This window comes from Hippocampus zosterae, chromosome 7 (assembly GCF_025434085.1).
Source record: "Hippocampus zosterae strain Florida chromosome 7, ASM2543408v3, whole genome shotgun sequence".
NCBI classification, from domain to species: domain Eukaryota; kingdom Metazoa; phylum Chordata; class Actinopteri; order Syngnathiformes; family Syngnathidae; genus Hippocampus; species Hippocampus zosterae.
Genome location: NC_067457.1, coordinates 21,809,642 through 21,836,380, shown reverse-complemented (window position 1 = coordinate 21,836,380; position 26,739 = coordinate 21,809,642). Strand labels below are relative to the sequence as shown.

The 26,739-nt window shown below is 43.8% G+C and overlaps 1 protein-coding gene and 1 long non-coding RNA gene across 2 annotated transcripts; both read left to right on the top strand.

Annotated features, from left to right (window-relative positions):
* Window positions 1–5,061: 5,061 nt before the first annotated feature.
* On the top strand, window positions 5,062–23,502 carry LOC127605069 (uncharacterized). Its single transcript, XR_007963450.1, has 2 exons — window positions 5,062–5,093; window positions 22,712–23,502. It is a non-coding gene; the product is annotated as an uncharacterized LOC127605069 (long non-coding RNA).
* Window positions 8,123–22,279, top strand: tgfbr2b (transforming growth factor beta receptor 2b). Its single transcript, XM_052072575.1, has 7 exons — window positions 8,123–8,489; window positions 11,848–11,989; window positions 12,123–12,313; window positions 13,781–14,553; window positions 15,393–15,534; window positions 19,482–19,606; window positions 20,775–22,279. The coding sequence occupies exons 1-7, from the start codon at window positions 8,417–8,419 to the stop codon at window positions 20,952–20,954; spliced, it is 1,626 nt and encodes a 541-aa protein (XP_051928535.1). The 5' UTR covers window positions 8,123–8,416; the 3' UTR covers window positions 20,955–22,279.
* Window positions 23,503–26,739: the final 3,237 nt, after the last annotated feature.

The following is a 26,739-nucleotide window of genomic DNA, read 5'->3' as shown; positions in this document are numbered from 1 at the left end:
GCCGCTGGACCAGCAAATATCCACTGCGTGCACCCTCTTTTTCTTATCAGATTGGAAACGTTGAGGCTTTTCACCTCGCTGCCACTAAGCAAGGTCTGTCTCCGTGCGCCAAGGCTTGCGGGAAGGGAAACTTTGCCTCGCTTGGCAGCTGCACTTGAAACAAAGAGCTTAGACAGCAACTTGAGGGTGTACAGTAGGTTGAGCTAGGATGACGGGTGCGTTTTAATGAGGCTGGTTTGAAAAAAAAAATTGAGCTGCGGGAAGGTTCGGTTCCCTCTGCAGATTTTTAGGAATCTCCGGTTTAACCGTTTTAGGCACTCTCTAACCTGATAACATGGTGACAATTATTATTGCTATTATATATATATATATATATATATATATATTTTAATGTTCTGTTTAGAGGTGTCAATTTATCGCATTAATTGCAAATAATTACAGTCGTCTTTAGCGCGTTATGTTTTTGTTGTGTTCATCTAAATTTTAAATCTCAACCTTTATTGTTTCTGTAGGTGGGTTGCCTTTTTAAAATATCCGTTTTCATGTGTTGGTTTCCTGTGTTCGAGTGGTTGAGTGTGGGGTAAAAAACAGTCACATCATGAAGCGGACATTGATTAGCTGTCATTTTGATTGGGCTTGTTGAGCACAAGCTGATTGGCTCCCATTGGAGTTGGCCGGGCTAAGTAAGCAGTACACAATGAATGGACAATTTACATTCCAAAAACGCCCTGACGGCACTATTGATAAAAGTAGAGTATTGTGCCTAATTTGTAAGACGGAGTTTGCTTACCACCGAAGCAGCTCCCACATTAATGCAAAGTACCCAGTCGCGAGTGCATCCACAGCGAACGTTGGCACCGAAAGCGTTAGCAATATAGTGAGCTAAAGCAAAGCTCTTCATCAAAGTGAACTCGAGGTCAACATGAGGCATGAAGTCAGCATAGTTGCTGTGTGCTAATTTATAGCACTGTGATTTAAGAGTCTCTATTTTTTTTATTGTCCGAAGCAAGTTCATTGTTGAGTATTGCTCAGAAAAGTGTTTTTACAGTTTTTGATATTTTAACCGAAGCACTTTTTATGGATTTGATGTTCCATTTTTATTTTGTAATTATTTGAGGATTTACAAAAACAAATAAAACGGTGATATTCACCCTGGTGGTCAAACTAAAGATTGCAGGTAGGACTTGGGATGAGTCTCAACCACAGCAGCAAATGAATTGCTCGGAATGCACTTTTTTTTTTGCATAATGCCACTTGTTTGTCTTTTGATCTGCCTCAATAATGTAATGAATTAAAAATAAAAATGGGGGTTTTCTCAGCACTTTCTAGATGATATTAAAATAAAGATTAATTCGAGGGGCGGCCCGGTAGCCCAGTGGTTAGCACGTCGGCTTCGCAGTGCAGAGGTACCGGGTTCGATTCTAGCTCCGGCCTCCCTGTGTGGAGTTTGCATGTTCTCCCCGGGCCTGCGTGGGTTTTCTCCGGGTGCTCAGGTTTCCTCCCACATTCCAAAAATATGCATGGCAGGCTGATTGAACAGTCCAAATTGTCGCTAGGTGTGAGTGTGAGCGCACATGGTTGTTCGTTTCTGTGTGCCCTGCGATTGGCTGACACCTGATTCAGGGTGTCCCCCGCCTACTGCCCGAAGATGGCTGGGATAGGCTCCAACACCCCCCGCGACCCTAGTGAGGATCAAGCGGTTTGGAAAATGGATGAATGGATGGATGGATTAATTCGATCAATTAATTACAGATCATAATTAACCTCACAATTTTTTTAATCGCTTGACAGCACTAGTTCTGTTGAACTGCAGCAATTTTGCAATGTTACTAAGATGGGTTGCTATCTTAGTGGCACTGGATATTCGTCCTTTTGTTTGACACAATGAAGAACGTTCGTTTTCGGGGTCTTTTATAGTCCGGCCGTGGATATGTTTCAATTTCTTGTTCTTATCAGTGTTGGGTCACGGTGGCATTTCCTGTCTCTAACAAGAGCAGAAGGTGGCACAGGATGAGAGCTACTTCCTTTGCTGGCACACCCAACATGCACCCACTTGGATGCGTCCACTCGCCTCTGCAGTGAGGAAGCGGATGGTGACAGCTCGGCCTCGAAAACCCTCGCATAGTTCTTTTGAATTGCTTAAAGGTCAAAACATTGCATGCTGCGGTTTAGCCAAAAGTTCTTTGGCAGAACTTTACAACAAAAAAAAACATGATTATTGTTGACGTTTTTATTGTCCCACATACTGTAACAACTCTGTGTATTGTTCCAATACTTGAAAAGAAACTTTTTTTTCTTTTGTGCCCATGCTCCAGATGTTAAATCCTATCCGTCTTCCCAACTAAGTCCAGTGAAGACATCGAAAGTCCGTGTGATGGCCCGAGCAGACCGGGTGGGGCCGACGCGCCGTTGTATAGTATTCTCTTTGACGCTTTTCTCTTTTGAAACTCTGTTTGAATGATTCATCCCCGCTCTTGGCACACATGTCCAGAGGGAATTTAAACAGAAAAATGCTGAATGAATCCAAGCAGCTGTTGCCACCGGGGAGGCCTCGGCTCGCCCACCAAACACTCCAATATTTATTAGAAGTGATCACCGAGTTTGCGCCGCCAACGTATTTGGACCGTGGCCGCTCGTGTGTACCTTATTTGCGAAATGACTTGTTTTTGACTCCATCCATCCTTATCACGTTCAGGTACAGTAAATCCCATCATGACTACAGTGGAAATCAGAGAAGCGATGCGTCATGTGATTTGGGGGGGGGGGGGTGTAAAACCAAAAAAAAAACACATTTTGAGTGTTTGGTGGTTGTTGAATTGCTTGTGTTGAAAAAAAAAATCCAATCCCTCCCCCCAAAAAACATTAGTTTTGTTTATGGGCTATTTGTTCGGATGGCACAATTATAGGATTTAAACGTGGTAATTTTTCATGTGTGTTTTTCTCAGTTTTTTTTTTTCCAGGACATCATGATTAATACTGTTATAAAAAAAATTGTTTACTATTTGCTGACTGTTTATTTCTGGCAATTACAGACTGCAAAGTTGGGGCTGTAATTACACTTGAACAAACGCATTCAAACATTGAAACGCCGCTTTTCGCCACAGGGCCGACTCCGATTGGAGCGTTTTATTGAATGCAAGTAATTATTAAATGTTCTTTTCGCTCAGATATTCTGCTCTCTGTAATTTAGGCTTCGCGAATGATGTGATCATCATCCTGCTCGCCTACTCTCACCACAGAAGTTGCAGACTCTGGACCAATGACAGAACATGTTAGGTTAGTTTCATTCAAAACGCTCCATTCCCTATCGGTATAAATGTGAGTGTTAAAAATTTGTGATTGGTTGGCGGACCAGTACGGGATGGATTTCTTTTCGGTTTGAACCTAATACTCCCTTTTAAAGTGTTTTTCTTTGGCTGTGACGTTCATGGGATCCCACAAAGGGCACCAATGGAACGATTCTTTTTGCGCAAACGGCCGCTCTGCCAGTAAGCCCCGCCCACATCATTAGCCACTATGCTCATGTGGGCACACAGATGCTTCAAATCAGCACTAAGCCACTACTTGAAGCTTTCCTTCTCAGCTATTCGACTCTTGGCTTTTCTATTTTGCTTTTTCACCAACAGATCCGCCATGACAGTAACATTTCGTCAAGGGACTGATCCCAGAAGTTCCAAAAAGGAGGCTTGACGTGGCGACAAAGAGTATACCGGAGATTGATTTTGATTGAAACAATCAATCAATCAATCTCGAAGAGGAAATTTGAACTGCACCCTCGTATGAACTTGAGTGAGAAACAGGATGCTTCCCTATTACACTCAGATGGTGCTGGGAAAATTTACTCACATCTTTGGCCTGATTTCCAGAACATGTTCTGGCAAAGTTTTGGCCATTAATCATGTTCTGTTGTCACCAAACAATAGCTCTGAAACTGTTGTGATCTTGTAGGTTGTAACCTTTAGAGCTTTTGAAAGGAACCTTTCCTCCCTTTGTGTGGAAAACTTTGGCATATTGCGGGAGAATAGGAGTAGCAAGACAGAGAGAGAGTTTGTCTCTGTCAGAATAAGCCATTGTGCGTCAAGAAAACCAAACGAATTCACTTGAGTGGGTGATATTGTGTAAGACTCGCGATCTGCCCTTCGAAGAATGTTCAGTGCATAGACAACCCACAGAAAATCCCGACGAGCCCGTAATGGTAATACACCATATAGATGACGTCGGAGAAGTCGGCACTTGACTTGACATTTCAATGACTTACAAAAAAAAAACTGACAAACATAAACCTGAAAGGGACATTTAATTATTTTCTTGTGAATTAGAATTTGGGGTATGAGGCGTGTGGGGGTGCCTTGACATTCTATTGCCTCATTTAAAATAAAACATTCAAGAAGAGCTCCCTTCAATTAGCATTTCGTGTCAGTGTCACGGTTGTATAATCGGAAACAATTTGCGAAGAAATTTTTATTTTTTTATTAAGGATGACGTTGGTTCATTTAGAACGATACCATCCGAAATGATTAAAAGTGGACGTCGTATGTTAATGAACATTTACGTGTCAATATGACAAAGTACAGGCTTTCCGGGTTCTGTCGTCCGGTGACGGGTTGTAATATTTTACCGTAAAAATGCTTCTGAGCACAAGCAGATGTTAGTGCAAAACATGATATTTCAGTATGCCTTTGTATGTGTGTGTGTGTGTGTGTGTGTGTGTGTGTGTGTGTGTGTATGTGTGTGTGTGTCGCCCACAGTACTTATTTGCCATCCAAATGACCTGAAGGCACGTGTCCAGAGATTTGTCATCAAGTTTCTCTTGTTTGTTTTTCCACTCAGCCAAAGGAGCTTAGTGAGAATGCCAAGCACCTGCTATTGTACATAATACCACTCAGGATGTTTTATCTCGATTTAGTTTATCTATGTTTGTGCAATGAGGTGGAAATTTAAAAAAAAAAAAAGGGAAAGCGAAAGGCAACACATCAACTCATGTTTTTAAAAAACTGGTAAGTGTTGTGTTTGCTAATAAGGTCATTTGAAGCGAGTGAAAAGGAGGTTGTTACACGATGGCAGGGGTCTCGAACCTAGGGCTCGCGAGCCAGGTGTGGCTCTTTTGATGATTGCATCTGGCTCGCAGATAAAACAAAATATTCTCGCCTGTTTAATCCATTCGTAGATTTTTCACTGTTCACGTCCTGTTCAGGGCTGCAGTTGCCAACAGGAGCAATTTTGATTGGATGATACTAGCGTAAGTTAGCCGTAGCTCGGTAAATGGGTAAACGCCCCCTTTTGAATCAACTCGCTCGGTCATTAGCTCAGAGCTAATCCTTCGACGAATAAGATGGCGAAAAGGAAAAAAAAAGATGACAAGTGAGATACACCAAAGGATGAATGGAGCGAAGGATTCGCCTTTGTGGAGAGAACAACCGACTATAATTCCGCTAGCTTTGCTGGATCTTTACCATTAATGATGAGTATTATCTCAAAATAATTTAAAAGAATACATTCAGAAGCTTATTATACTGACATTTTGTTGAATTCACTTTTAAAATACAGTTCATATATATATGGCTCTCACTGAAATATATTTCCAAATGTTTTGCTTTCATGGCTCTCTTAGTCAAAAAGCTTCTCTCTCTCTCAATGGCGTCCGATATTTTTTCTCAGGTCAGTGAGGAATGGTTGTTTTGGGCTCACGGTGCGGACGGATCTCCACCTTGTGGCTTGGACCCCATCTTGCAGTACGTGGCAGACGCGCTCTAGCGAGCACAACCTGCGCACACACCCCTGCGGCCCACACACAGATTCCCCGGCAAGTAATGTGGAAAGAGTGAAAAGGTGATTTTCATGTGCTCTGAATGTTTTTTTTTTCTCAAACAGGCTCACCAAAATCAATAAGAAGAGGCTGAGTGAGGCATAAGAGGGTGAAAGGAGCAAGAGGATGTCCTGTGTGGAGAGTGACAAGCTGTGGGGGTCACGAGGTCACGAGTGAAACCTGACATCAGTGTTCAAGTATGCAGAGCCCCCCCCGAAAAAAAAAAAAAACACCAACGCGATAATGACGGGAAAATATTGGGGATCACAGCAGACTTCAAATGAGTCTATTTAATCCTTTCAGGCCACAACGGTTACTACAACGGACAGTTTATCGTGTTATCAGGTTAAAGGGAGCATGAAAGGGACACTAAAAGTCTCTGCGATAAGAGGAGACGCTCACGACTTTCTGTCACATCTTGATCAAGTCTGGCAAGTCTTTTCGGAAGCGTGCGAGTGATGAATGTCACGTATTCGGTGTTTCCACCATGTTTGCCCACAGTAGGCTTGAGAATAGTAAAATCCCAATCTGGTTTGCATTTCCCCAAGCGGTGTGGATCAGCCGGATGACGAGAGCCACCTCGACTGCGTAAATAGTCTTGCGTCACACCACTGTAGCCCACCGGTGACTCAACTGAGAAAAAAAAAAAAAATAAGACAAGGAAAATAAAGAAATGACTTGCAGCTTTTAATTTTGGACGCTTATCTGCTATTTATTGTGGGCTGCAGTTCCCCACTAGATAGGGACTTTTGTGTGGGGGGGGGGGGGGGGGGGGGGGGGTTAGTACAATTTAGAGTATTCAAGCCACACTACAGATTAGATCAAACTAAACATGCGAGGGTAGCAGGTTGCCCCAACGACAACATGAGTAGCTCAGGGGGGGCATGTTCTAAAAATAGCTCGCCAGTGATGGGCCAAAGTGACTTCCTGTGATTGGTGTAAAAGTGGGCGCTTGAAAACGTCCACTTGCAGAGAGTTAGTTGAAAATGTTTGCATATTGATGTCTTTTTTTTAACCTTAAGAAATCATTGCTAACAGTTGATTAACATGATCAAACTATCCCCACAGATAAAATATTGATTAACAATCGCATATAATTAAAGGTCATTTGAGAATCGATATTTCAAAAGTGCGCACCAAACTGCTAGTGCTTCTTTTTAAACAAATACGAGGGTATTTGTTCAATTTCAAAGTCACCTTTTCGTCAAGTTATTCATCTCCGAACATGATTAGGGCTGGTTAATCCGGAGTACGTAGTACAAGATAACACAAAAAAGTAAAGGGAAGGGGAGAAAAAAAAAACAAATTGGTGATCAGGGTTAACTCCAGAGTTAATCCTTAGCCGCTCACTGAAGTGAGGTCTCGCAAGGTATGCCGAGTTCACGCGTGATGTGCTGCACGTCTCATGTACTGTAAGTCGGCGATTAAAATTCCAACATTTTAGAGGCATATTAAAAAAATAAATAGGGGTCAAATGACATCCTGTATGACCTCAGTTGAATACAACTTTAGTTTTAGTCCCACTCTACAAATAAGAGGTTACAGTTTGACTCTTTTTGAAAGTTGCAGGTTTGTGTCCTTCAGCAAGATTCTTATTAAACAAAGCAAAATTTTTTGTTTATTTATTTTCATTGGGACAGAGCACATTAATCAACACAAGAATAAACGGTGTAAATGTGCCGGATTTAGCCTAAATGCTAGTTTTCAGCCGTAGTCCCAAAGCAACCGAGTTGACTTTTTGTGTGTGTGTGTGTGTGTTTGTGCCTGGAATGATTTTTGCACTTGATGTGGATTTGCTCTTCGGCAGTTTTGTGCCGTCCATGAATGGTCATTTTTCTGCAAGAGAGCCCTTTGCACCAACTTTTTTTTTTAATCACCATATGTGGCAGTCTTTTGTTTGCTTCAAACTCTTTGTTGCTGAATAGTGGCTCTTTTGTTCTTGCTTGGGGATATGTAAAAGGAAGACACATTAAGAGCACGTATTTTGCATGTATGCACATGTGTCCATTTTTGTCAAACATCTGGTCAGGAAGTCCATGTGCCCCTCAACCCCCCAATGAAAAATGGTGCCCCCCTACATCATTTAAATTGCTTACCTTGATTTAGATTACAAAAACTGCAGATGGATGCGACCCTCCCATTAAACTACTACTCTATTTTGTAAGTAATTTAGGAAAAGTTCTGAAAACTAAAAGACGCTGCACATAATGTGCAGTCACTAAGTGTAACACCCCCCCCCCCCCCCCCCCCTCCCCGAGTTATTTGTGAACATGTCATTTCAAGTTTTGCCCTGCCGGGTCTTCGCCTCCTAATGATATGCTTCAAGACGTTTGGGAGCCACACGAGCATGACTAAAGGGGGAGGAAGAGAAGAAAAAAAAATGTCCAACCCCTCAGAAGATTTCCTGTTTCATGAAAAGTGCTCGTACAGTGAGTGAGTCATATAGGGTTCGTCCTGCCCAGTTGTGTTTACTCTCACACAGCAGCTGAAGGGGGGGGGGAGAGAGCAACAAGCGGACCGAAGAAAGTTCGCTTGAGTCTGGATATTAACTCCTTGGTCAAAGCTTCGGCTAATTAATGAGAAAGAGAGGGGGGCATTGTCCGTTTCTTCATGGAGCTACTTCGCTTTTCCGCTTTCTGGTGTGGAGCGATACTCTGTGGTAGTATTGTGCTCGAGCGGGCGGGTAAGTTTGACTTACTGTCCAGAAGTGTCGTTTTTTTGCTTTTTTTAACGTCCGCCAAAGTTCATTTTACTCTCGTTTATCTCTTTTGGAAAAGCCAAACGTTGACTTTTTCACTCCCGCCCCACAGGTGTTTGACGTGCCGTCTTTCTCATTGTTTTATCCCCGAATGGCGTTCAAGACGACTGGGGGGGGGGGGGGGGGCGTCTTTACTTTACACAAGTTTTTCGTGTCTTTTAAAGTAACGATATAAGTTCCACGGGGCGGACCCGTACACGGATATGTCCATCTTTGGTGTTGCTGGCCGCGTTGCTTACAGGTCGAGCAAGCCCCCGCTGAGGGAAGACAGTCTTGTGCTTTCATCTGTCTCACGCCTCCCCTCTCCCTGCAATTAGACGTATCCCCGGGTGACAATTACAATCACTCGGCCTCTCCAAAGCCACCCCGCGGTGTTGAAATGACACGGTCTTTTTCTTTCTTTTTTTTTTTGAAAGGGGTCGCGCTAATTATACAATTATCTAACGCCAGTACTCAGGCATGAACACCCCCTCAAACCCTTAACCACAACTCGAAAACGCCGCCCAATCCCACCGGAATTACTGTCAAACGGCTAGCTCGTGGAGTTGATGTAAAAAAAAAAGTTCGTTCCGGAGGGCCAAAAGTTTAATACTGTGTCAACATAAGAGCACTTAAAGCAGCAAGATCTTGCTTTGTCCCTTTTGTGTGTGCATCTGTCTGTCTTCGAGTAGCCAGGAAGAGGATGCAGAGGGCTCTCTTCTTTCTCGCTGCAGGTTGCACAGTATTTCTGCAGCAGCAAACCGCTGTGTTAACTCCACCCTGAATACTGACAAAGAGTGCTTTTGTGGCACGCACACACACAAACTCACCAACTTTCCCTCCTGCCCATACCTGTCAACTTTTCAGAGCGCCAACCTGTATAAACTACCAAAAAGAAATCCTCATAAAGTACAAGAAATCCTTATAACATACCAACGCATTTTATGTCAAAATATCGGCAGAAAAAAAACACGAAATTTTCAATGATATTTATTGTAGATCTCCATAATATGTCTGGTTAATGTCTAATCATCATTCTACTTAGTGGCATTACTGTGTTCAGAGTTGTATTCCTGCGTTAGTTTTTTTCACCAACTCCGAATGCTGACCCATCGGCTCGAAGTTACAGCATCCATTCATATTTACTTTGGAAATGAAAGCATTCGAGTAGACTAGCACCATTCTGGGCAAAAACAAACGGAACTACCTGTTGGGGAAAATTTTTCAGAATCCGTATGATTTTTGCGATACGGCCATATATGTAAGATGCACCACAAAATCCGTATGAACTATGGCTAAACCGTATGAGTTGACAGGTATGCCTGCCAGTTGTCAAGTCAGGCATGTCCAAACAGACATCGAGCTTCTTCCCAGCAAGGGGCTTCTTTCACCTTCTTCGCTCAAGATATACAGCATTTCAAGACTGTCCAACAATAATAGTGCACTGATGATGAGGTGCATGTTAAAAATTTATTCTAGCCCATTAAATAAGGGGGACAGTGAACCACTATTTTTTATTGATATTTTCCAGACCAACAAGCGCTAAGTATAACTCTTTCTATAGATAGGCTGAAAATATTTAATTTTATTTTTCCCCCTGCCAAATGCTTCAAGCATACTTGTCAAACTCATGAAAACATTTTTTAAAGTATCCCTTACTGCTTGTTCTCATGCTCTGTCCAAAAAAAAAAGAAGTGAGAGACCATCACATAACATCACTTTGAGGCAACGAAAAAAAATCACCATTTGTCACTCCCAGTTGAACAAAGCAAAGAGTTTGACATTGTATTTCAACACCAAAATGATCAAACAAACCATGTCGTTTCAGCGAACGAGTCTGCTAACATGAGGTCCTAATGAAAAATCAGAACAACGGAAATTTGAGTCAGCGGTCCTTCTCTGCCTCTTTTTCTTGCTATTAATTATGCTGTGCTTGGCATTTTATTTCAATGCCCTAGTTCATTCATTCATTCATTCATCTTCCGTACCGCTTGATCCTCACTAGGGTCGCGGGGGGTGCTGGAGCCCATCCCAGCCGTCTCCGGGCAGTAGGCGGGGGACACCCTGAATCGGTTGCCAGCCAATCGCAGGGCACACATAGACGAACAACCATCCACGCTCACACTCACACCTAGGGACAATTTAGAGTGTTCAATCAGCCTGCTATGCATATTTTTTTTGGAATGTGGGAGGAAACCGGAGCACCCGGAGAAAACCCACGCAGGCCCGGGGAGAACATGCAAACTCCACAAAGGGAGGCCGGAGCTGGAATCGAACCCGGTACCTCTGCACTGTGAAGCCCACGTGCTAACCACTGGGCTACCGGGCCGCCCTGCCCTAGTTCAATTCAATCAATTAAACATCACTGTATATTCTGAAGACACACCCAGTGGGATATTTAATGGGGGTTTTTTTCCCCTGCGGTGTTGACTATATGGTTACAGCTAACAAAAACAAAATCACTTTCATGTAATTACATGAGAAACAATCAAAAATGTGTTTTACACAGAACTGAGGAATTGTCCTTCTAAATATACAGGTACTTATATTTATACTTATATGGTATGACTTCCACTTTTGGAATTGAATTCTGTAGACCAGAGTTCACAAATATTTTGTAATTTGGCCAAATTTCAGACTCATGCAATAGAGCAGGTTCAATTTCCTGCGGTTGTGCGCCTTGTGATTTTTGCTGTGGCAATACGGTCACATTTTTCCCCTCATACTCCGCCTTGCAGATGGAGTTACTTCAGAGCACTCTTGATGATTTCCTCACTCCACGATTCAATCTGAAGGGGAGTCCCAATTGCTCAGATTGTTTCATACCTTTTGAAAATGTCTGATCTTACTTTAAAGAGTCTTGTCAAGTATTTTGTTAGCATCTTCCAGTCACTCGCCACCAAATCCCAAATGGAGGTTTCAGATGGATAGTTACTACTGTCCTTTTTTATTTGGACCGGTATTTTGACAGTCTGAGGTGGCCCAACACATTTTCACTCGACTGACTGACTGTTTTTTGTTTTTTTTAACTTTCTGAGCTGGTATGCATGACGAATGAGGGGATGCATCCATGTCTGCTTTGTTCTCGGCTGTCTCGGATTTGTCTCCACGATAATGATCGAACCCTCAGGCGCTCCGCCGCAATCATGTCTGTCGGCTGGTAAAGTCAAGTCAGAACAAGAGCCAAGGCGGTGGAGGCTAAGATTGGATTACAAAAAAAGTGTTCCTTTTCCTTTACACTGTGTCATTTTAACTCAATTATTATTTTTTTTTTAAATCAAACCTTTGTCTTTTTCTTCCCCAGATTCGTACATCATCAAGATGCGAAGACTGTGCAAGTTTTGCGACGTGCAACCGACCAGCTGCGCCGGTCGAGGAAGCTGCAAGGTGGAATGTGACATCACCTCCATCTGCACACATGACGACGACGTGTGTGTCGCTATTTGGTGAGGATCCGCCCGCGTTCCTTTTCTTGGAGCGGACGTCAACCGAGACGATGAATATGACAACGCAAAATCATCAATCGCCGTCACCTCGGCGGGACTTTTTTTTTACATTGATTATTTGTCTGCTCACAAGGAGGAAGAAAGACGACAACGTCACGTTTGACACCGTCTGCCACAACCCGGCCCACAAGCTGTATGGCCTGGTCCTGGATGACTACAACAACAGCAAGTGCGAGATGAAAGAAAGGAAGGGCATGGGCTCGTCGTTCTTCATGTGCTCTTGCTCTGAGGACGAGTGCAACGAACGGATCATCTTTAACGCCCGTAAGTTGAAGAATCCGATCCACCCGAGCCTTCTATGTGATGAAATAAAGGTTTTAAGGCAGTCCCGGTCAGGTACAGCAACAGGTTTGTTGTGAGGAATGGCTTCTCCCCCCGCTGAAAATCCAAACAAGCCATCTGGGGGCCATGTTGAGGATTTCAGACATGTGGTTTCCTGTTTTGAAAAAAAAAAAAAGAGTGAGTGCGAAGCAGGGAGCTTGGCGAGGCAAGCGACGAGATGCCCTCCCCAATACTTCCCCCTCCCCTTATTGACACAGCTTCTGCGCCTCACAGCAACACTCGCTTCTCAACTCACATTCACCGCTTTTGGCTTTCACAAAAATTGACGTTTCTGCGCATGTCTGGAGATACCGTTTTTTTTTTAAGTGTCTTATTTAGAAACCGCACCATAAAAAGGGCACAATTGTAAAGGTTCCCCATTTTCTTTTTTTTTTTTTTGCCTCAACCATAGCTCAGCTCCCCAGACACGAGACTTTCCAAATTTGAAGCCTCAGACATGAACTATGAAGCGACACAATATGTGGTTGGCTGGGTCATGGTTTGGAGCACTTTGCCTCTGCGGTTTCAACACTAACTTTAACTCCCTGAGACATCAGACATTCCTCAGGGACGGCTCACGTTCCGCCTTTCTTATTGGCAGCCCGTAAAGATGCCTTGGAATCTGTCTTATCAGGAAAGGGTTTTTGTCATGGAGCATCCTTCTTGGGAAGACATTTTTCCAGCCAGAGACGACGTTTCAGTCAAAAAAAAAAAAAAAAAAAAACCATTGAGAATACTACAGAATTGAGATAAACTTTGAATGTACAAAGGATCACTTGAGGTCGTAACTGCTGCTTTGTCTTTCCCCGTTTGTTATTCTCGTGTGACTTTAAGAGCATCGTTCTTTTTTGGACACCAATTACACGAGCACCACAGCGGACCCTCAAAATGGCATCCCAGTCCTTTCTAAAAGATTGTTCAAACTTTTGTTTGCTTGAATTTGAATAACGTTTCTCCCCGTAAGCGATGCAAACTTGTACCGTCATTAAAACTGGAGAATCCACGGGGTCAAATTTGGCCCCTATAAATTCTGCAATTTAAATGCTACCCTTAAATCCCAAAGGGTCAAATTTGGCCCTAATCCTAAATTAGGATTAAAGCATTAAATATTTGGGGGGGAAAAACATATATTTTGGTGTTCAGTGAACATATAGCAGTCATTTAATGTAAAATTCATCATTTTCCAAAGAAGAAAAGGGTTCTTGGGTTCTCCGGGGTTTAAAAAAAGAAAAGAAATCCCGTTTACAAATGTAATTTAATATAAATGCGACATTCTGCAGAGTTTTCAAAGTTGTCTTGGCTGAAGCACTTTTGCATTCACAGTTACGGGATCAATTTAAAAATGGAAATAAATTTCTCAAGCCTTCTTGGGTTCATCTTGTTCTTGTTTTTTTTCTGTGTGCATCTCAGACGTGGATTCGCAGGTGGCCGTCATCCTAGTGAGCCTGGTTCCTCTTCTGGTCATGGCGATCGTGGTCATTACTTCGTTCTACTGTTATCGAGTGTACCGCCAGCGCAGGGCCAACGCCAAGCGCAAGAAAGGCACGCCTCTGGACTTCGGCGACGCTCACGCCATCATGGGGGACGACGAAGGCTCCGACAGCAGCTCCACGCTCGCCAACAACCTCAACCACAATACGGAGCTGTTGCCAATCGAGCTGGACATCCAGGTGGGCAAAGGTCGCTTTGCCGAAGTTTACAAAGCCAAACTCAAGCAGGGCTCCTCCGTCAGCGACGAGCAGGGTTTCGAGACCGTGGCGGTCAAGATTTTCTCCTACGAGGAGTACGCGTCCTGGAAGAACGAGAAGGACATTTTCTCGGATGCCGACCTGAGGCACGAAAACGTGCTCCACTTCCTGACGGCCGAGGAGAGGAAACTACAGAGACAGTACTGGCTGATCACCGCGTACCAGCCGAGGGGAAACCTCCAAGATTACTTGACCCACCATATTGTCAGCTGGCACGACTTGTGGTTGCTGGGAGGCTCGCTCGCCAGCGGATTGGCTCACCTGCACAGCGACCACACGTCGTGCGGCCGCTACAAAGTGCCGATTGCGCACAGGGACATTAAGAGCTCCAACATACTCGTGAAGGGTGACCTGACCTGCTGCCTGTGTGACTTTGGCCTGGCGCTCCGGCTGGACAATTCCCTCTCTGTGGATGAGTTAGCAAACAGTGGACAGGTAAACCTTTTTCTTGTTTGCCACTTTGGCCGCCTGACCGTCTTCATCGCGGTTGAAATCAGTTGAATGACTTTTCTTCCGTTTGCGGTTCCGGTGATGGTTACAAGATTCAAAAGAAAAAGAAGCAAATTGAGAAGGTTTTGGATCCACAAGGAGTTACAGAGGAAGATGGGGTTTTTTTCTCTGTGGAGGAGTGACCGCGACAGCGTTTACATACACAACGTGAAGCCAAATTTTAAAAGTTTATTGATAACTTGGGGGGTCGTTATCCGGACAAGCTAGCGAGCTAACTTACAGCCCCAAACAGCAGAGTGCGGAGAAGCTAGCAAGCTAACTTACAGCCCCAAACAGCAGAGTGCGGACAAGCTAGCAAGCTAACTTACAGCCCCAAACAGCAGAGTGCGGACAAGCTAGCAAGCTAACTCACAGCCCCAAACAGCAGAGTGCGGACAAGCTAGCAAGCTAATTTACAGCCCCAAATGGCTGAGTGCGCTTTGTGAGGAAATTGGCCTCCTTCAAAAGGTGAAAAAAGACAAATTGCTATCAGGCCACATGCCGTTGGCTCATCCTCATACTTGCGAGACAGAAAATGTACTACGGAAGACGACAATATCTTCGGTTTTACACGCCGCCTGACGTCAACGTCCATCTCGGCAACTTCATTTTAATCGATGTTGGTCAAATTCGAACAAAGCTCTTGCATTTCCACAAAACTTGGGAACTCATTCACTCCCAAAGACGTTTTTAAACGTCTTTTCAGGCTTGGTCCAGAATTGGCTGCTACTGAATGAGTTAATATTCATATTTTGAACACTTTTCTTATCGTCTTTCGTTCTCAGGTGGGGACCGCCAGGTACATGGCGCCGGAGGTGCTGGAGTCCAGGATCAACTTGGAAAACATCGAGTCCTTTAAACAGGCCGACGTGTATTCCATGGCGCTCGTTCTGTGGGAGATGATTTCCAGGTGCAGCGCTATCGGAGGTAAGCTATCAACCAGACGCCGATGACAAGCTCGCGCCCTGTCAAAGCAAATCGATTTCCGATTAAACGTATACGGGATCAATGTGAACGTCGTGACGTGAGCGCAAAATCGGATCCTTGAGGCGGTCTCGAGGCTTGATGCTGCCCCTTTCTGTCTGTTTGTCGTCCAGTTGAAAAAACAAGGTCAGGATACGTGCAAATAATAGAAATGGACGATTATCTCCGAGCGAGCCGTACGGCTCTTTTTCTTGCCGGCCCTCAGTTATTTGTTTTCGCTTCCCCCTTCAAAATCTCTACAAGCCCGTGATTGCCCCCTGTCTCCATTGTGTCAACGCTGTTATTGAAAACTGGTTTCTCCTTGACTTCTTTTCCTGTTTTGCTCCCCCACCCACACACACACACACACACACACACAGACATTCCCCCATGGGGGTTCTTGAAGTGTATTGCACAAGTCGCGTAACCCAACAGGCCAAAGTAGCCCACAATCCCACTTGGGTTTTTTTTTCTTCCCAAGTACAAGAATATGTGCGCTCTGCGGGTAGACTTTGAAAATAAAATCGGCCATTTCCTGTTTTTGCATAAGCCCAAGACTGACTGTTTTTTTATCTCGACTTCACGACCGTGTAAGTATAGACGTCTTTATTTGCGGATGCCTTGTCTCGCTGCAAGAAGTCCAGACAGAATTCTTGCCTGTCGTGACTGACCAGATGCTCGTGGCTATATTAAATTTTTTTTTTTTAATCTCCACGCGAGCGTGAGTTTGACTCGACACTCACTCACTTGACATCTCCTCTTCCTATCCATATCGTGTATTTCTGACTCACTGACTAACTCTTCCGTTGCGCGGCATTTAGGACTTGCAGTTATTGGGAAGCCGCATTATTTCCGTACACCACGTCAGTCCGCGCTCCTAAACCTGACCGCTTCTCTATATATCCTCGCGTATCTTTGCACACCGTCTCTCAAGTACTTCCTACCCCGAGGCAGGTGATGCCGCGGTTCATTACCCCGCCCCCACCCCCACCCGACTGCAATGGAAACACTCGAGAGAGATTTACTCATGCCAACGCGGGCTCACAAGGAGGACGAGACGACAGTTTTTCCAACGGGATGGAAAGCAGAACCAGAATAATGATTGAGGGCAGACTCGGCCAGCATTTAAAATATATATATTTTTAAAATACACTACACACATACACAAGTGGCCATTAACACCTCCAGGTCATGAAAACGGAAGAGAATTGAAGTTGCCTCGAGCTGCCAGTGTGTTTCGAGCTGACTTTTTGCAAGATGTTTGAAATGGTTAAAGATCATCACCCAAACTTGTCCAGCCTTGTTTTTTTTTTTTTTTTTGTTCAGCCACGTCGACAAATTGTTTCAATAGCGGAATGAATAAGGGGGTGAGTCACAAGACTTGTAGGGAAGATCATGTTAGCTGATACCTTCTGTACGTGTTGCTCTCAGGAAAAAAAAAAAGAATTGAATACAACTTTATTGTCAAATGTGCTTAACATATGTGTGACATACCGCACGGATGAATTTTTTTCCCTCTCAACATAAAACTTCAACACCAAACTGCAGTCAAAACGCGCGTCTGCAGGCGTGCGCATCCCTCAATTTTTTTTAACCACGGAAGTTCTGCGTAGCGCCTGCTTCCGATGCCACCAGCCCGTCTTGTGTGTCTCTGGGCGACAGATGTCGGATCAGTACCCCCGAGCCTCGGTGACAGGCGGCCACATGGCCATTCTGTCCCAGCTCGTGCGTCTCCTTTGCTGTGATCTGAGATCTGCCAGGCGCGAAGCACGCAGTTGTCCATTTTTTAATTTATTATTTTTTTAATGTTAAAAAAAAACTGACACTTGGTTGACTAATATAGGCAGATTGCAAAAGTCTTCCGAGCAACCCTTTTGTGTGACTGGCCCTTCCTTTGGATTAAATGTTGCCCAACGGCAAAGTGCACACACCCAGAGTCTCAATGCCTTCGTGCTCACTGACATCACTCGTGATATCACACGCGAGGGATTTTTCAGTTGACACTTACAGACGTAGTCCTCCCGAAATAATTGCGTTCCGAATCTCAGGGGTATTCAGATTTAAAGGTTTCCACTGACGCCGTGTTTGAAAAGGACTCCGGGAAATGACAGCTTCCCCCCCCCCCCCCCCCAAAAAAAAAATCTTCCATTGGTATTATTAAATGTGATGATGTCGAGAAAGCATTTCAGCGCTGTTTTTATTCGTTCATTCTATAGGTAATCAACTCTCGGTATGAAACACGCGGCGGCCATTTTGAACAGCCAATGCCGTGTCGGTGGTTGGCCACTCGTTCAGTCTCCCGTCTGCTGAAAACGATATGTATCACTACTGACTTATTGATCTTGTTGACCATCAAGGAATGTTTTTTGTGAGACATTTTTGTGTTTATTTTTCCTCCCAACGATAACATGAAATATCCGCCGCATTAGAAGGGATCCAGCATGACGGAACGCTCCTCCAAGAGACAGAAATGCTAACTCTGAGGCCCTTTTTATTTCCTACAAAATATCTCCCGTATAATTTAGCCAGTACGGATTTAGGGCTTGGAAAACCTCTGAAGGCGTTCCTCTCACGGGTGGGGCCTGGAAGGGGATCATGGTGGAGCTCGAGTTGAGCATGAGGCGGTAGACAGAAATGCCTCGAGTCCCTGGAGGGAGCGATTGGGCCAAACTGGAGTTGAGGAGGAGAGGTTCAGGGCAGCTGCTCTCCAGATGTCAAATCACCAACGCTGTCAGTGCTAGAGGGCGTGGCGGCCCTTTTGTGTAATTGTATTTATTTATTTTTTTAATGTGTGTGAGAAGAGGGGGTGGCAAGGTTCGCGCTCGTATCAGTCTAAGTTAGGCTATGTTGATACCAAACGTGGAAATGCTCCGTTGACGTATATTTACATATTATTAGTTAAATGGCTGCGAAGGATACAAAACGAGCATCACGGTCTCTCCGGTTTCATGATGAAAGGTCGCAGGGGACGGGAGTGGATTAGTGGATGACTCACACAGACTTTGGGGAAACAGGCAGTGTTGTCGTGATCCCTTTTACGAGGTCCGCCCTGTACCGTGTCAGTCACCACTTTGGCTCGTCTAGAAAAATCAACCAAAACGGTGAAATAAATGCAAAGGGCGCTGTAAAGATTTCACATGCCGTACGTGCGGTTTGTTTTCGGCGTGCCGCCGCCAACAAAGCGCTTCGCTACGTGTGGTCAAACAATAATCTCAACGAGATAACGAGGCGACGGGGGAATCTGTAGACCGTGCGAATGTACCGTTAAATGCATCACGTGTTTGTTGTCTCAACTTTTTTATGAATAAAACAATTCGCCTGCATGTTCTTCTCTCAGCTGCAGCGGTTGTAGCGAGATTTATCGGCAGGTTCCGAGGCGCCCGCACACCTTCCATTTTTTTTTTTTAATACAAACACTGTTGTCATTTACTTGACAGTTTGACTACATTTCCTTGATTGTCTTTCAGAAAAATTACAGATCCACATATTCATTAAATCAAAGTTGAAGTCAAATGTCTTTGAGGCAAGATGCGCGCTGGTCACAATCAGGCGGCCATGTTTGCAACTCAACAATCAGTTATCCAGATTCAAATGAGAATGCACTGTGCGGAATGTTAACGTTTTTCCATTTAAAGACTGAAAAGGGTTGTCGGGAAAGCAGCTACTATAGTGGACAGCTTTGCATGTTCTCAGGTTAGAAGCGTGCACGAAAGGGTTCACTCCTCCTGGGAAAGTGTCGATCAAAACTGAGATTTTTAAAAAAAAAATTTGAAGGGTACGAATAGCTGATACGGCTCTTGGATTGGATTTTTATAATTGTGGCACCGGTCATGATTTTGTGCCTCTTTACCAAGTGGCAGGGGAAAAAAATGCTTTTAAAAAAAATTGTGTTTTTGTTGTCTTTCAAACAGAGGTAAAAGAGTATGAGCCTCCCTTTGGAAATTTAAGGGAGCACCCTTGTGTAGAGAGCATGAAGGACAGCGTGCTCCGAGACAGAGGAAGACCTGAGATTCCCAACAGCTGGATCAACCACACAGTAAGAGGCAACGCCCCGAGCACACACACACACACACACACACACACACACATCAAAATTGAATTTGTAGGACATTCAAATTGGCAACTGCAATCACGCGTCATGTTTGAGGGGTCCGGTGCCTCATAAAACATATTCTCCTTGACAAGAAGTACTCTTGACAGAGCGGGATTGCAGTTTGGGGGCTTTTCCCCACGGTTTCATTCAGATGTGGCCGCATGTCAGCATACCACAGGACCACTACTGTAAGATTAGCTGCCTTCCAGTTGGTGTGGGCGGATAGGAATTGCAGCGAGAGCCGCCAGACAAGAAAGAGGGAGGGGAAAGTTGGTATGTGAGGGGAGCAACAGATGGCGCGACCCGGGACATTTCGATGAAGGATTGTGTCTTCTGGCCGGATATTGAAGTGTTAGCAGTCAGGTGTGTATCCATATTACTTACGGTGGTTTCCCTGCCCATTGTGATTGTTGACATTCCTCCCGTGGTGAATGTTTTACAGGCTACTGATGCAATAAACTGCGCTGATACAGACACTGCATCTAAAAGCCTTCCCTAAAATCCCGCAACTGTGTTAGGCGTTTCTTATGTACCTGTGGCTGACAGGCGACGCACAGATCGTCTTTCTGCCGCCGAAAGAGAGTCGCGTGTGGTCAATGAGCGGGGCTGTTATAGCCAACAGCCTCTAAAATAGCCACAGTCTGTGTAACTTGTTTCTATTTATGTAATTAAAAACTTGGATCATCGGCTAATTTATTTTTATATTCTAAGCTTCATTTCAAGTGTAAAAAAAAAAATAAATGTATATAGAGTAAATAAATGTGTATTTATACATTTATGTATTTATTTATTTTTATTGCGTTGTCAAACGATGTTTTTCTTCCACTCTTATCATTCAACATTAGTTCCAGATTGTTGAAAGGTTTTGTTGTTGACTTATTTTTACACTTGAAATGAAGCAAAGAATATAAAAATAAATTAGCCGATGATTCAAGTTTTTAATTTTCGATGTGATTGTGGAACACCAATACAGTATTTACTATTATTTCCTGTAGGATTCTTTATTTATTTATATATATGGTTTGATTGATTTAGTTATAAATCTGATCAAGTATGAAGTCACCCACCACCGGGGACTGACTGCATGATTGCTCAATTCTGCCCCCCGCAGGGCATCCAGTTGGTCTGTTCCTCCATCGACGACTGCTGGGACCACGATCCGGAAGCCCGCCTGACAGCGCAGTGCGTGGCCGAGCGCTTCGAAGACATGGAGTACTTGGACAAGCTGTCCGACTGCTCCGACTCGGAGGAGAAGATCCCCGAAGAAATCATTGTGGTGGATGAGAAGTAGGGCTCCAAACACCCCCCCTCCCCTTCCCCCACCGTCTTGGGCGACTTGAGAGCAAACTGGAAACATCTGAGGTTAACTCCAAACGCGGATGGACATTTTGGACCGTTGTCATCTCATCTACACGTCCGGTCCCTCGCGGACTGGATCACAAACCAACAGGGATTATCACAAAGATTAATCTTTTAACCCAAATACTTTTGCACTTTATTGTTTATCGATGCACACTAAAACGGCATATGTTTTAAGTGCCGCTTATATGTCAGGACAAATCATTTTCAGGCATACCAATTAAAAGGAATATTTAAAAGAAGAGCTTTAGGTTTGAGACATCTTCATATGGCAAGACTGCTAATGACACAAATGTCCCACACGTTGTTCGTTTGTGCGGCCTTAACTGGTTGTGACAGACCAGTGACGCACGCGTAAAGAATCCACAGCGCCAATGTGTTAAAAGCCACTTTGAAACCAGAAATCAGCCTCGAAAGGACACAAATAAAAAAAAGTGTGTGTGCGTGTTGTACAGTAAAAGAGGAAGTCTGTTTAATCATTGCCAGACATTAAAGGGGAATAAGGTATGTGCAGTCTGTTTAAAAAAAAAAAATAGAGGGAAAAAAATCTAACCATAAAGTTGCAGCCTGCTGCACGAAAAAGCCAAATTCTTTTTTGTTGTTGTTGTTGTTTTATTTTTGTTTGTTGGGGTAGGGGGGTAGAACAGGGACTATGCATCCCATGATTAAAAAAAAAAGAACATCTACACCGTTATTTATGTACAGTGCAAATGTTTTCAGATATAATTTACCAGATAAGCTATTAACCTTTTGAGGCACATCAATTACTACAGTGGACGGCTTCTCGTGTTATCAGGTTACAGGGTGCGTGAAAGGTGGCGATGAAGTTTTCACGGGTTGGTCAGCTGGTTTGAGCAAGCAAGTGAAAGATGGACTGTATTCGATATATTATATAAGCAATGACAAAAGTATGCCGCTTTGCCTTTTCATATTAGTAACAACACTTAAACTCTGAAACCAACATGTTTCAGTTTGGAAAAATAATGTCCTACTGTTCTTTTTTTCTTTTCTTTTCTTTTTCCACCCTTTGCTCAATTTTAGCAGGAGTTCTCCTTGTTTACATTTTTTATTCCAGCAGCCCAGGACCAACTGGGCTGCTGGTCTCATCGTCCTGCCTCCCGCCCCACCACCACCCCTGTTTAGACATTTTCGCGAGATCTGGGCCACAGACATGGGAACGAAAGCCAAAGATTTTCGCATCACTCATTTCTGTATATTTATCATATCCCGGATTAAATTTTGTAATCGATTTCCCCACCTCTTGAGTCCTTCCTGTAGATTGAAAAAGTTTCCCAGCATTTGTCTGAATGGGAGCAAAACGTATAACATTCCAGAGCTCACAGTTGGTCAGAATTATGTCACCTGATCAATAACCACTATTGTGCCTGTTCCTTGATGTGGTATACTTTGGATCACAAGCTAGCCTCTCCTGCTCCCTCACTCTTCCCCAGATTGTTCTTTTCCTCCCAGGCAACACTTTGCAGCACACTTCTTTGGATTGATCTCCCGTAGTGGATTCAGCCTACCTCTGACCCTCCTCCCTCTGTTTACAGTGTGAGTTTCCTTGTGGTGCTAGCAATGGATTGCAAGCATTAAAAAGTCATTACCTTTGATTACTACGGTCCAATGTTCTGCGCTTGGCTTGAAAACTCAGATCAAGGGTCGGGAACAAGGGGCTCGCGAGCCCAGGTGTGGCCCTTTTGATGATTGCATCTGGCTCGCAGATAAAACAACAAAATCTCATTTGTTTTATCCATCCAAAAATTATTACATTACTCGTGAGTTTGTTTGGGGGTTTTTTTGTCTGTAGTGGTATAAGTCATCCAAAGGAGATTTTCTGTTCATCATCTGGTAGTTTGCATGGTCTCTATTTATAACCATTGCCAAGCCACAACAGATCAACTGGACCACCCTCAGGAAGTGCACACGGATAAAAAAAATTTAAATCCGGCCATCCATTATTAATGGGTTGCTAATTAATGGGTCACAGTCAGGTAGCAGTTGTTAATAACGCACTCATGTCGCGCAAATCCTATACAGTTCATGCTCTTATTTATTGATTTGTCCATCAATTTCCTATCACCCTTATTGTAGGGTGAGCTGGAGCACGCCCCAACTTCCACTCGGGAAGGCAGCAACGGAGATTCAAACCAGAATCGTCAGGCAGATGTGCTGGCCACTATTGCATGTTTTGCCTCTTTCATTAGACCGGGGAACACATATTTTTTTTGTTGAGATAGGCGTAGGTTCTCCAAATGTGTCAAGAATCTCATCCAAGGAATGTAGTGTATGTTTGTCCAGGTGTTAGCGTTCCTAATTTTGCATTTTGTTTGACTTAATTCATTCACGTTAGTAAAGCTATTTGTGTTTGATTGAGTTTAAAAAATGTCTTTTACTTTTTAATTTTGTATAGTGGAGGATATTTTAGGCCTTTTTTATTTGTACTTTTTACACTTGTAGGAGTATTTGTTATAATTCGGGCGTTCTCACTGATCCTCCGACAATGTCCAGTTATCGTTCACGCTGCGTGCTATTTTTCTTCCCACCAGAGGGGGGCGATGTTGGACTACCTGATACAACTGATGCGGATATGATTTGCCCTCCGTGTCAAAGAAAGTGCCTCGTGTTGGATCCAGTGTGCTTGTTGGAACTAGTGCACTCACTCCACAAATATAAGGTACCTGAGGTGCCACACACACCAGTCAGTAAAGAAGAAAAAAAAGGGGGGTTGGGCTTTGAAACACCTTTCTCAGCTGATCAAACCGTGAAGTGAAACTTCATTCTGTTGAGTGAGGCTACAGCCGGTAGAATATTTGACCAAAACCAGTTCACCAATACTCAAATGCACTCACTGGCCACCTCATTAGTCATATATACATACATTGGTATATATAAGTATATACACGCGCACAAGTAGAAATAATACCCAATCAGATCACAATTTCAATTATTCCCAACAATCTGAGCTCTATAAGTACGACGTCGCTCCATATAACTGCCTCCATCAGTCATCGCTACAGAGGTGTCATATTGATCTAGAACTAATTTGCCAGAGACCAAGCCATCCACGGATAACTAACGGCATGTCAGAATTTGACACAATTGATCAAAATGGTGTCGCGGAAACAAGTCGGCGGTTTAAAGCATCAACGAACTGTCTTGGCTCACTTTTTTCCAAAAACGATTGTGAAATTGGAGTTGAGTGACAGAAAATAATCAAGTGTCTTTTAATCCGCTTGATAGTATCTTGAACTCGGACTGCGCTTTTTGATGCATTGCAATCAGGTTTTCTCACCTCATCACAGTACAAGAAGCAGCTTATATTCAAGTTTATGGACTCGGGTCAGCTAGTGGAGCCCGGGAATCAAAGCAAACATGGTGGATCATTATTTAGCCGTTACGCTGCACGGAAGTAAAGTCAGCCCAATGTGCAATAAAAGCATAGCTGCCTTTCCTTGCCTCCCCTAAATAAGTTTTAATTTGTCCAATATTAATCTTCCTCCATAGAAATCTATCTGTCTTTTTGGGAGGGAGAGGGGCGGGGGCCGCTGTGCTTTTCCATACGCATTCTCGCACACTTTTTTTTTCTTTCACGACAATCATCCCATCTGCACCAGGAGGCTGAGGTAACTTTATTCAGGAGGCGTGAAAGGTGCTCCGTCACATGAGCGATGGAGGGCAGCCGGGAGGAAGATCGATTCGACTTGTGACTAAGTGGTCCTTCTTTAATGAAGTGTCTCCAACGGTTGGGGTGGGGGCGGGTTGTATTAGGGGAGCAGGGGGGAGTCCGAAAATTGTTGACCTTGATTTTTGGATGAAAGTGAAGGAATGAAGGAACCTTCCTTCACTCACGTTGAACTGATAATAGGCTGATAGATGTTCTCTATTTATCTAGTCTGTCCCTCTGTCTCACTATTGATCCATCCATTCACCTGTTTGTCTTTCCGTCTGTCTGTCCATCAATTTTTCCACCTGTCTCTGTCTAGCCAACCACCACGCTGTCAGTCAATATATAAATATATACAACTCTCCATCTACCTGGCTGTCTTATCTCTCATCTGTTGGTCCCTCGCTCCGTTCATCCTTCACCTGTCACTCAATTCATATCGTTCCATTGGCCAATCTGTCCTTTCTTTGTCCCCAGCTTGATTTGGTTTTGTGATCGCTCCGCAATCAAGTGTGCAATCCCGGGGCCCCATTGAACATTCATCCGTTGCATCTCAGGAAAGCAGCAAAGGAGGTGGGAAGTGGGGGCTGGGGGGCTATTTTGTTCAGATGAGGGGTAAAAGTGTGAGGCAACGCTTGCTGCAGTCCTCCACACCGGTGGCATGGGAAATCTTGCCTGATTTGCCGGTCTTCTATTTGAACTCCACTTTTTTTTTCTCCCAAAAAGACTTCATGGGGAGGTTTCTTGAACCAAGTGAAATGTTGATCAACAAGTCAAGTCAACAGTATTTATAGAGCACTTTCAAACAGCCATCGCTGTATACAAAGTGCTGTACATGGAGCAATTTAACATGCACAATAAACAGTAAGACAAATTGGTAATAAATCAATCACATGCGTGCTTTGATGATGCAGAACAGAATTTTGAGGTGACATTTGGCTCACTTGACAGTTCAAGCTGCTGCCTCACTTCACTTTTGCTTTTTCTCTCCATCTCTCATCAATAAGAAGTGACGCATTTCTGCAGGCTGTCAGTGGGGTTCCAGCAACAGGAACTTCCAGCTTTCATCTGCACGGTAGTATGCACTACGATTCCCCAAGCTTTAATGCCTAACTCGCCTTTATCCAAATTCATGAATTCTAGCCCACATTCACTTTAACGCAAATCTATCCTAACATTTTGTCACATGAGGAGCGGAATTTGGACCCAGGGGCGGACATGACACAAAAGGTGAAAAATACAAAGTAGCAACAGAGAACACGGCCGGATGCAGAAGACAGAAGAACATCAGGCCGATATGACATAATACAGGTGACACCATAAAGGACGAACCATAAATCCAAACCCTCCTTTACCCCGATCCTAAATTGAATTTGAAGTCGTTCTGAAAAACAAAGCAGTAAAACGGATACCGTATGATTATACAAAATCCGCTGGGATTAAAAAGACGGCTAAAAATAAATCATCAGTTTTGTTCACAACAGCGATGCACCTTCGGTTCATGTTCAGACTGGCAAGAATAGAGACGATAATTGGATTCCCCCCGGCCCCCAGCCCTCTCCCCTTTACTGATGATGAATGTATTTGGTACCAAAGTAAGAAATCAAAAGACAGATTCGATATGGGGAAAACCAGTCATTGTCTCAGTTCTTGGGAGCCTCAAAAGAAGCACCCGATTCATCATCGGCTTTGCATAGATGAATAATTGCACAAATCACGCCATGATGGATTATAACGTAATGGTGATTTACGCTACTATTTGACAGTCTCTGAGGCAACATGAAAACAAAACAGGAATTGCGCTTGGGCCCTAAAGAGGGAATTGACTTCGATGAGAACCTATAGCAGATTATCTGTGCATTTGATCAACATCAATCAGTAAGACGTGCTGGTGTAATGAGGTCTGGCGGCTTTGGGAATGCCTTGGGATACTTGTACTGTAAATATTTGTTTGTCTCATTAATATAGACATCCACCTCTGCGCAGCCTCGACCTAGAAATGTAGATCAGATTATTATTGTGATTCACAAATCATTTGTAAAATTCTCAT